This window comes from Babylonia areolata, chromosome 27 (genome assembly GCF_041734735.1).
Source record: "Babylonia areolata isolate BAREFJ2019XMU chromosome 27, ASM4173473v1, whole genome shotgun sequence".
Taxonomy (NCBI): Eukaryota; Metazoa; Mollusca; class Gastropoda; order Neogastropoda; family Buccinidae; genus Babylonia; species Babylonia areolata.
This window is the reverse complement of record NC_134902.1, coordinates 14,883,501-14,894,227: the sequence shown is the minus strand read 5'-3', so window position 1 is coordinate 14,894,227 and position 10,727 is coordinate 14,883,501. Positions and strand designations below refer to the sequence as shown.

Sequence of the window (10,727 nt, the reverse complement as noted above, 5' to 3'; positions counted from 1 at the left end):
TTACTTTTGACGTATTATCACTCGGCACTTGGGGGTCAAGCAGCCAGTTAATGTTGAACAGATCCAACATCTTGGAATGCTTTAGGCCAGCCGAAAGACGTTGAACTGCCACAACATAAAAGTGCCACGTGTCTCTCACATTCTCAGAAAGTCAACGGAACGCCGTCACATGAACCAGCCACGCCGTGAACGGCAGTTAAAACAATTATGTCTGAATCAGAACAGGTTTCCAGGTCGGTTGCGGACGACGGCAGTGCAGCAGTGCCCATGAGCAGTGTGGACAGAACGGGCGCTAGTGTGCCCAAACGCGAGATGTCCCAGAGTGCAGGGGTGCCCATGAGCAGTGTGGATGAAATGGACACTAGTGTGCCCAAACGCGAGTTGTACCACGCGAACAGAACCTTGAAAAGCGACAGAGGCGAAGGGGTGACTAGGAGACGCGAGAGGGGCACGGTAGGGGTGAAGATAGACGCGGAGGGTGAGAAGGGCGTAACTGTGATGATTGGCGCAGGGTGCGAAAAGGGCACTGGAATGGCGATAGGCGCGGGAGGCGAGAAGGGCGCGGAGAAGGCGATAGACGCGGGGGGCGAGAGTGGCGCAGGGAGGACGATAGGCGCGGGGGGCGAGAAGGCCGCCAGGAGGCCGCCAGGCGGTAGAGGAGAGAGGGCAAGGGCTAGGAGAGAGGGAGGCGGCGCGGGAGACGAGAGGTGCACGAGAGTGAAGACGGGCGCTGGGGACGAGAAGAGCGGAGGGGTGACGGTAGCAGGGCAAAAGTGCGCCGTAGGGTTCACGATAGGGGCGGGGAAAGGACTCTCCAAGGGACTCGGGGCTGGAAAGAACGCGAGAGGTGCCGCAGGAGGGGAAACGAGCGCTGAGGCGCCCATGGGGGCCGGGGATGACAAGCCCGTGGGAAAGCCGCAAGTGAGCGTCGGGGTGTCGATCCCGGACAGCGTGGTAGCCCCGCTGATCGGCGCGGGGGCCAACGTGTACATCATGACCAACGAGCTGACGCAGAGCATGCGGGAGAAACTGGGCACCTCCTGGCCCTTTGTGCAGGACCGCCTCAACTCGCGCTACGTCAAGCTGCTAGCCGGGGGTCTGCTGGCCAGCGTGGCCGTCATCCTCGTCTGGAAGATCATCAAACGCTTCACCGCTGCCAAAGCCGCCAAGGTAAGCCGCGGGCCATCAGCGAGCAGCAGCCCGGCATTAATATTATATCTGTCTGTCAAATTCTGACGCTAAAACAAAATCACTAACAAAACGTCTTCTGTGAGTACAGACTGTGTCTACAGCTTATTCATTTTCAGACTTTAAAAAAAAAAAATTTTAAATAACTAACGGGGTTGTAAATTGCTGGAATAATCTACCCAGTAACATTGTCACTGCAGGCACGCTTAACAATTCTAAGACTTTATTAGATAAACACTGGAAGGATTATGGCTTCCAAGTAAATTTCTCCAAAAGAAGCTAGCCATAACAATAGTACTTACTACTCTTATAAAAAAAAAAATTTAATTTAAAAAAAATAAAGAAAGACAAGGGGAAAAGTCATTGATCAGGCAAAAGCCGTGACACATGATGTGATGTGATATGATATTGACTGATTCACGATTTGCATTTTCGCAGTTCAGCGTTTAGCCAATCCGTCTGGGTACTGGGTAGTCCCCACGATGGACCTCGTGATTGGTTTTCAACAATCTGTCAAAAGAAAACGGCACAGTTTGCAAACAACACTCGAGTACTGCTTGAAAGACCAAAAGGATCTTTTGTCTCGAGGGACGCCGAGAAAGTAATAAAAAGTTAGGCTGGCCTTTTCTTTCCCAGTCAAATCACACTGAATTCGGTGACAGTGCTTATTCTTTTTCTGTAGATTTATTTTGTTTATAATTTGTGCATGTATACTATAACGGCTACATTCAACAACGCCAGCAACAAGAATATACTTTAACAAGAGAGGCAAGGCCTTCAAGACTCACTTGTGATAAATTAAGTCCCCTAGCATTAATTACAGAGTAATTTCCCTTTTTTACTATCTGAACCAAAACGTTTGCAAAATAAATAAAAATTCCATGCTTAGCAAAAGAAGTTCCTGTTTGAACAAAAAATGATAATAATGACTGCTCTTGTTGTTGGGTCAGAATATCAGATCAAAGTGCCAAGTTTAGAGAATACAAAAAATATACATATAACAGTAAATGCAGTTTGCATATAATTAGGCTTCATTTTTTTTTTTTTTGTGCCCATCCCAGAGGTGCAATATTGTTTTAAACAAGATGACTGGAAAGAACTGAATTTTACCTATTTTTATGCCTAATTTGGTGTCAACTGACAAAGTATTTGCAGAGAAAATGTCAATTTTAAAGTTTACCACGGACACACACACACACACACAGACAACCGAACACCGGGTTAAAACACAGACTCACTTTGTTTACACAAGTGAGTCAAAAATTTAATGTGTGTCTTGTGACGGATTCATTTAATGTTTGTCCTTGAGCAAAAAATAAGTAAGGTGCGCGTGTGTACATGACCTTGGGTGCAAGCATTCGAGCATTTTGTGTATCTGTGCCTGCCTGTTTCTGTACGTGCATGTCTATTGTGTTGTGCCATGTTCCAGTATTTGCTAATGTTATGTTGTGCCTGTAACTGTACGTGCGCGTTTTGTTGTATTGTGTCTGTGTGAGTGCTTTGTCGTAAGTGCGTGTGTACACGATAGCGTTTTGTGTGTGTCCGTCTATTTGAATACGAGCATGTGTGTGTGTGTGTGTGACTGCACTTTCTGTCGGAAGCCGGATGACGAGGAAGACGAACCGTGCGAGTGGACCACTAAGACGTATGAGCTGACGCCCGTGTCGGACGGGAAGCGACGAAGCTCCAAGTCGGAGGGCGACGGGCCCGACTCCTTGCATCTGCCTGCCAAGATCCAGCTCCGCGTAGCTGAGGCGCCTGTGCAGGCCACCAAGACTGCGGAGCCCGAGATCTGCAAGGTGCGTGGAGGAGAGGGAGGGGGTGTCGAGTTAGTGTCAGTTCTGCACATTGTATTGTAATTTAACTTGCCTGTTGTTTTGTTGGTGATCATAACTCTTTGAGATTTTTTTTTTCCTGTGAAATTTGGGCAGCCTTTGTCACTGTGCGGCGTCACAATTTTTTCTCCTTTTTTTTTTTTCTTTTTCTTTTTTTTTATTTACACGAGGCAAGTTAAAATTACATATTTCATGTGCTTCCCTTGGGGCATTGAAATGTTACATACATGCATCTTTTGCACACACCATACAGTGAGAGTGATGTCAGAAGCAAAAACAAACAAACAACAACAACAAAAAGGCCATTCGAGCAAAAACACAGATACACATTAACAACTAATCCCCCCTTCGAAATTGACAAATTATCTTTTCCCTATCAGTAGACAGAATCCCATCGAAATTGACGAAATATCTTTTCCCTATCAGTAGACAGAATCCCATCGAAAAGAACTACGTTGAGAAGAAACAAAGGGCTTAAGTTTTAACAATATTCTTTGTTTTTTTACAGAAAACAGAAACTGAGGAATTTAATGGAGATTGGGCGTGTGGCTCACATGTATAAACAGAGTGAGTCTGTGTAACATATGTAATTCAGTTGTCTATGTGTGTACATATGTGTGTGTCTGCGGTAAACTTTTACAAATTCATTTTCTGTCAACACCGAATGGATTAAACATAGAAAAAAAATCTACAAGCCTTCCGGATTAAATCTGGTTACCGGATTATGAAAGTTTTATTTTGTTCAGCCTCCGGATCTGCAGTACTTTCTTGGGTAGTTCCTGGTTTGTTGCTGGGTTAGCGTATGGTGTGCTGGACTTAGCGTTTGATTAAGGTAAGGTTTTAAGACAGCAATTTCATGCCTACAGTCTTAAAGAAAAATTATGGATCAAAATTCACATAGAATGATATTTACTACACTCTTGACATGTTTATTTCCATACCAACAATCTAAAGTGGTTCGTGAATTCACTAGAATGCACACGCTTAAAAATCGGGCTGAAATCGATTAAGTACTTCTTCATTCGCCATATTGCCTAAAAAGGCGTGTTTTTGTGGGAATAGTTCAGCATGCCAAGGCTACTTTAAAAAAAAAAAAAAAACCAACAAAAACCCAAACAAATTGTATGTCTGAGTGGTAAAATCATGTAGAATATAAACAGGTACCAATGTTTAAGTTGCTTGACAATCAGTGAAATGACAATCCAGTGTGACGGTCAAGCACCAGCACAACATTTCAGTTGATTGGCGAGATTCTTTTTTCTTTTCTTTTTTTTTTTCTTTTTTTTTCCACATAAGCAAAATTATTTCGTCAAATTACAGGCACAATAGCCGAGTGGTTAAAACGTTGGACTTTCAGTCTGAGCGTCCCGGATTCGAATCTCAGTGACGACGCCTGGTTGGTAAAGGGTGGAGATTTTTCTGATCTGCCAGGTCCATGTATGTGCAGACTTGCTAGTGCCTGAACCCCCTTTGTGTGAAAACGCAAGCAGAAGATCGAATACGCACATTAAAGATCCTGTAATCCATGTCAGCGTTTGAAGTGTTATGGAAACAACATACCCAGCATGCACACCCCCGAAAGTGTGGCTGTCTACATGTTGGGGTAAAAACGGTTATACAGGTAAAAGCCCCCTCGTATGCATAAGAGTGAACGTGGGAGTTGCAGCCCACAAATGCAGAAGAAGAAGAATTCATCAAATCTGTGCAGTTTGCAATTCAGTTCAATTCATTAGGAAAATAAAAGAAAATAACCCTAAATTAGGAGAATATAGAAAATCCTCTTTCTTTTTTTTTCTTACTTTTTTTTTGCGTGCAGTGTTGCACAAGCATTTGGAGTTTTTGTCTCTATTTATCAAAGCCGGAGTCGTGATGAAGACGTACGATTTGGATCAATATGGTAGGTACTGGCAACCTCTCCCCTCAACCCCACCTTCCCATCGCATATTCAGTTTGGTTCATCCGAGTATTTGATTTGGCAGGAATCACTTGTGAGCCAGGAAAGCTTTGCCTCTTTTTTTTTCTTTTTTTTTTTTTCTTTTTTTGATTATCTTTTAATCCCTCCCCCGCCCCCTTTTCTTGCAGATATATGATTTCACAATAGAGTGTGTTTTTTCACATGAACGTTTTTTTATGGCCAACTCGTATTGCTGCGGACTCTTTCAGTGCTGCATAAGGGACTTTTTTTTCAGGAGAGAGTGGGGTCTCATCCGAAAGATTTACACCTGCATAACCACTTAGTCTAGCGGAGAGCGGTGAATAAAAAGTCTATTCCATATGCTTGTATATATAGAAAGATCTCTGAGGACGAAAGTGTGAATTCATATGCAAGCATGTCCATCCCTGTGTGTCCGCATGCAGTGATCAACGACTATTAGTATGTCTGTATATCTCTTCCAGACACACAGCAATAGACAGTTTGTCGTAATGTCACGTCAATTTTACGAAGAACATAATAGGAGAGTTGAAATATTTGTGAACCACAAGGAGGAATAAAGTATTGTCCTTTGCCATCAATTCCATCCAATTGATAAAATGAAACGCCATACGAGAATGCTTGTTTCACCACTTCATGAAAAAATAGCCACCTTTGGAGCACCATAACAGACAGGAATGAACCGTGCCTTTGCTTCAGTCCAGCCTTGAGATGATGTTCCTGCTCCGGAAATTATAAAGAGGCAAATACCAGCTCCAGCACAACGATACTGTAGATCTGAGATCCAGGTTTGATTTGTTTTGGCAGTTCAGTGTGCACAGGGAAGCAAAATCCCGCCCCACCCCCACGCCCCCCCAGCCGGACTGCAGCTCCCCCCCTGACAGTGCGGCAGGAAAGGTGTGACGGTGGGTGTTTCTGTTCCAGGCCAGAGAACCGGCCACTCGTCACCGCCACACCCGCCACCTGGAGCACCGTCAGGGGGAGCTGACAGCAGCAGATGGCTTCAGTCCCTGGCACAGCGAGCAGCCCCGTGGCAGTGACTCGCACTGCTCTTGCACCACTGAACTGTGTAGCCCCTTCTTCCCCCCACGGCCCCGCCTCCTGTACTCCGCCAAGGCCAGTCGCGTGATGCAGTACGACCCCAACCTAGAGAATGTCATGACCTACATGTCGTCCCCTTCCGCTCTGTGTCCCCCCCCCATGATGGAGTCTGCCTGTCCCCATGGCTTGAGCCCCCAACCCTGCTACCTGGGCCCACACGGCATGCCTGCTTGTGCGCCTTGTGTCAGTATGGTGCCCAATAGGCTGGCTTCACATCACCACCTGTTCCATCCTCCCCTGAATGAAGTCACCTACATGACTTACCCCAGCCACCTGTCTTCTTGCCCACCCCTGCACCATGGGGTTCACCCTAACTCTTTCCTTCCTTACGCCAATGCTGGACTTGGTTATATTTCTGTGCCACAAAGTGGAGCCCAAAACTTCGGTGTTCCGTACCGTGGTGGAGTGACCCTGTCTTCCGTGGAAGAGTCCCGGGGATCTGGCATCACTGAGGTGACCGAGGCAGCAGGGCGCCAGACGCCAACATCAGAAATGCAGGGTAGGTCTCGGACAGTGCAGAGCAAAGCCAGGTCAGTGAGTCAGCAGACTGATGGCCAGCCTGTGGATGAGAGCTTGGACATGCCCGCCAGTGTCAATGACGTCAGGCATTCCGTCACTTTTCAGACTGCCCAGAACATCCCCACCCGCACAGCCCAGAGTCCCGTCACTCCATCCCAGTGTAAAAACACCCCCATCCGCACTGACAGCAGCCAGATGCATGTCCGCAGCTCCGTCAGCCGTCCTACACGCATGTCCAGTGTGTCGCCGTCCCGTCAGCCCACCGTCTGCCAGACATCCCAGGGAGCAATGATCCAGCTGTCAGCAGGAGGAGAATGCCCAGGCGCCTATCCTACAGTCCATCATGCCGTGCACATTCAGCATCCCTCTGTCATGGAGACTTTCGACAGCAGACCTCTGTTAGCCCCGTCTCACTTGCAGCCTCTTACTTATCAGCACGTTTCTGTTGATCATATGTTGCCACCTTTAGTGGAGCAGCATCACACAGCAAGATGTCAACCAGCACAGGGTCAGCAACAACAGCCTGTGGTGCAGCATCCTTCAGAATGCAGCATGTCCCAGAACAGTCCTGAAGAATGTTCTTCCCACGAGATTCGAGAGCATGAAGAGGGACAGACCTCCACTGGAAGTCAAGAAACAGTAGCACCAGAAGTGCTGCCACAGGAAAGATCGTTGCTGCCTCAGCAGCCCTACAGTAGACCTCGTGCCAGCACTCCAGTGTCTCCTCATCCTATCGTTGAGCACCACCACCATGCTTCTTCCCTCCCTGCTCTGACAGACTATGCTCATGATGACTACCCATGGCAGAGGCCTCAGGGTCTTCACAGCCATCAGCACAACCCCTATTTCATGGGATACCAGTCCCCATATTCTAAATACTACCCACCATTCCACAACCCTTGGTCTGTCCCCCCACCCATGTTTTTTGCACCACCTTTTATGGCTCCAAATGCCAACTTCTTTCTTCCTCCCACTGGTATGATGGGCCCAACTGCACAGCAGGAACATTTCATGACCAGCCAATGGCAAGCCCCCTATCTTTATCCACACACTCACATGTCAGTACCAAGACAGACTACTTACAGTCCAAACTTCAATCTGAGCAACTCCAATGCACATGCCTTCATTCAGGAGACAAGTCAAAGCAGCGTACAGGTGCTTCCTTTTCCTCCAGAGTCCAGCAGCCTGCGAGTGATTGAATCGGACCACAGCCTCAACAGCAGCCAGACTTCAACTGTCCAGTGGGCAGAGTCAGCTGACAGCAGTGACATTTCCTTTCAAACACTTGGGGCAGACGGAATGGAGGTCATGAGGAATGATGCACTACCACTCGCTGGCCTGGCTGCTGGACATGATGCAAAGAATTTACAGTCAGGCGGAACTCTGCTGACTGAGCTGGCGGTCACAAGTGAGAGAAGTCCTGTTTTCCCACATGAGGGGGTAGGGTCCAGTGACAGTGATGACTTCCAGGGCAGTGGAATACCACCAGATGACACTGAAGTGCTGCACATTATGGAATATGTGGAGGAACTGTCCAGTCCTCCTTACCTCCGTGGTGATTCAGCTCCATGTGATGATGGCATGGGAACACTGTTATAAGAAGTGTGTCTCCACATAAAAAAGAAAAAGAAAAAAAAGTCCCTTTCCCTAGTCCCTTTTTTTTTTTTTCTTTTTTTTTTAAATAATGTTTTTACAATTAGCTGTAAAATATTCATAAAGACCATGTAATCACAGGACAGTCTGAGAAAGCTGCAACATGGTATCAAAGTGGAGATAGTGTTTTAATTAAAGACATTGGTCAGTAGCTATGGGAGTGATAAAATGTGATCTTAACCAGGGTAGCCAGTATGCAACCAGATGATTTCAATTTTAGTTTGAAATAATGGAAACAAAAAAAATTTTTCTTAGATCTTAAAAATACACCTGACTTGAGCGATGATAACAACAGGGAAAACCATGACATTACAGACACATGTCGTTGACAGTTTTAATCCATTTTAGAAAATAGATGATCTTTGCTTTCAGGTTTGGAAGACATTAAAAAACTTTTTTCAAAAGGCTCATCACCTGGTAGAATGAACAGTCGACTCACAACTGCTCCAAAACTGCAATAGAGTGATTTTTTTTCTCAGTTGTATGAAAATGTGTATGTTAGTGAAAGTGTACACAGTATACACACAACTGTATACATTCATTGTACTGCTTTGTGCATAAATGCATGAAAATTGAGGCTGATTTACTCTGGGAAAGTGCATCACATTAGTCAGACACCACCTTTTTTCTGTCTCCAGGAATGCTTATAATCACCTATGACAGAGGGCTTTTCCACACTATTTGGCCAGGGACCACTCATTGCATAGGTTCCGTAACATCCGTAAGTGTAAGCTGCATACTGGACTTGGTTTATCATCTCGTCAAAAGGAGCAACCACTGAAGGTCTTTGGAGGGGAGCGGGGAGGAAAACTGCCTTGTGCACAATTCAGATCAGGGACTAGGGGTCGGTCATCTTTCTTCCTTCTCTAAGCCACCACTCATTTCTGTGTCTGTATGATTGTGTGTAAAAAGTACATGTGCCTATGTTATTAATGTTATTTAACAATCTATGTTTGAACCAACAAGTTCACAGACAAATGTCTGGGGAAAAAAAAAACAATGAAAAAGAACAAGAAATTAGATCGCAGAACAACAGAGAGAGAAAAAAAAAGAGTGGAGTGAGGAACTGATGTTCTTGACTGCTCAACAACTGCAAGTGATAAGACTGACCATCTAGGTTGACAACAGGGCAAATGACAACTGTGCTGAGAGACATGGCAAGAAGGGATGAAACTGTCTTTTGAAGAGCTCAACTGAGCTCAGTGCCAGTGTCTTCTAGATTTTTAAAAAATAAATCAAAGAATCTCAGTACACAAATCAGTATGTTTGCCTACCTCCCCTCACAAGTTGAATTCTTCAGTGTCTGAGCATGAACCAAAACAAAAAAAAAATAAATAAAGAGAACATTCAAACTTTCCCCATCAGCAAGACTGCCTTTTGTCGACATGAAATTGAAAACATTGAAACAACAATATTACTTCATAACTAATTTGTGTGTCTTGTGTTGCAGTGCTGTGGTTTGCAGAAGAGACCCATGTGAAGTCCAGTCTGAATATTTCTGACCGATGGCACATGATAAGCACATGTTCAATGCTGAAGGAACTTCACAACACTCTTAGATCGGTTGTTGTGGGCATTTCTTGGAGATTTTGTGTATAATTTCATAAGTTTCATTTCCACCATGATAAATATATCCATCAAATGAACATGTCAAAAAATAACTGATAATTGGTGATTTTATTGTGACTTGTAATATACTATAGCAGAAAATCATCTTTCCTATGATGATTTTTTTTCTCTTCAAATTAACCTTAGAGCAGTGCGTCAACGGTGGTCCTTTGAATTCACATCCTCAGGTGAAGCCCAGTATGTTGTTTTCCCGTCTTTTTGAAAAATTCTACACCAAAATGAAACATTTTTTGTTATGAAAGAACTGTCAGGATACTCAGTTAAAATTCTCAGACTGACTTATCCATAATACATGCAATTACAACTTTTAATTGGATCTTCAGTCAGATGGACCCAAACTTTCACTGAAAATGCCCATAGGCATTTTTCAGATTTTCTTGTATTCGACAGAATGTGGTCTATGTGGACTGAAGCAGCAACTTTTGAATGAGATTTATATTACTGTTGAACATCTATAAGCACTATTACGAATCTTCCTGGTGTGCTTACATATTCTTCCACTTTAATACAGAGAATGTATAACACAACAAAATCATAGGGGTATATTTTCTAAATGGAAAACTAAATTATTATTTACTTTTTGTAGGCTGTTATTATATACTCTTAGTTTATAATTGGGGTATGTAATAATTTTGTCTGTCTTTAACATCAGTAACAATACTTTTTGTTACTGGTATAGTTAACTTTTTTTTTATACAACTTTTTGATAAAATTCTGTAGTTTTTAATACTCATAAATACAAATATTATTTAAGTAAAATATTCCGTAAGTGAAATCCTGCAGGAAGAGATAAATAAACTGATGCTAATAACACATAGTCAGCATGTTTATTTAAGTGTGGCCATTTCTCATGTCTAAATTTTGCTCTC

At 44.2% G+C, this 10,727-nt stretch overlaps 1 protein-coding gene across 1 annotated transcript; it reads left to right on the top strand.

Annotated features, from left to right (window-relative positions):
• The first annotated feature begins 821 nt into the window (after positions 1 to 821).
• LOC143301336 (uncharacterized) lies at positions 822 to 10,727 on the top strand. The gene is made up of 3 exons (XM_076615553.1): positions 822 to 1,170; positions 2,790 to 2,987; positions 5,881 to 10,727. The coding sequence occupies exons 1-3, from the start codon at positions 883 to 885 to the stop codon at positions 8,173 to 8,175; spliced, it is 2,781 nt and encodes a 926-aa protein (XP_076471668.1). The 5' UTR covers positions 822 to 882; the 3' UTR covers positions 8,176 to 10,727.

What these genes read in the sequence shown, in the direction of transcription:
- LOC143301336 (XM_076615553.1), top strand. Translation starts at nt 883, where the DNA reads ATGGGGGCCGGGGATGACAAGCCCGTGGGAAAGCCGCAAGTGAGCGTC. An exon ending in CCGCTGCCAAAGCCGCCAAG is followed by an intron (nt 1,171 to 2,789) that starts GTAAGCCGCGGG and finishes TTCTGTCGGAAG; the next exon opens with CCGGATGACGAGGAAGACGA. An exon ending in CGGAGCCCGAGATCTGCAAG is followed by an intron (nt 2,988 to 5,880) that starts GTGCGTGGAGGA and finishes TTTCTGTTCCAG; the next exon opens with GCCAGAGAACCGGCCACTCG.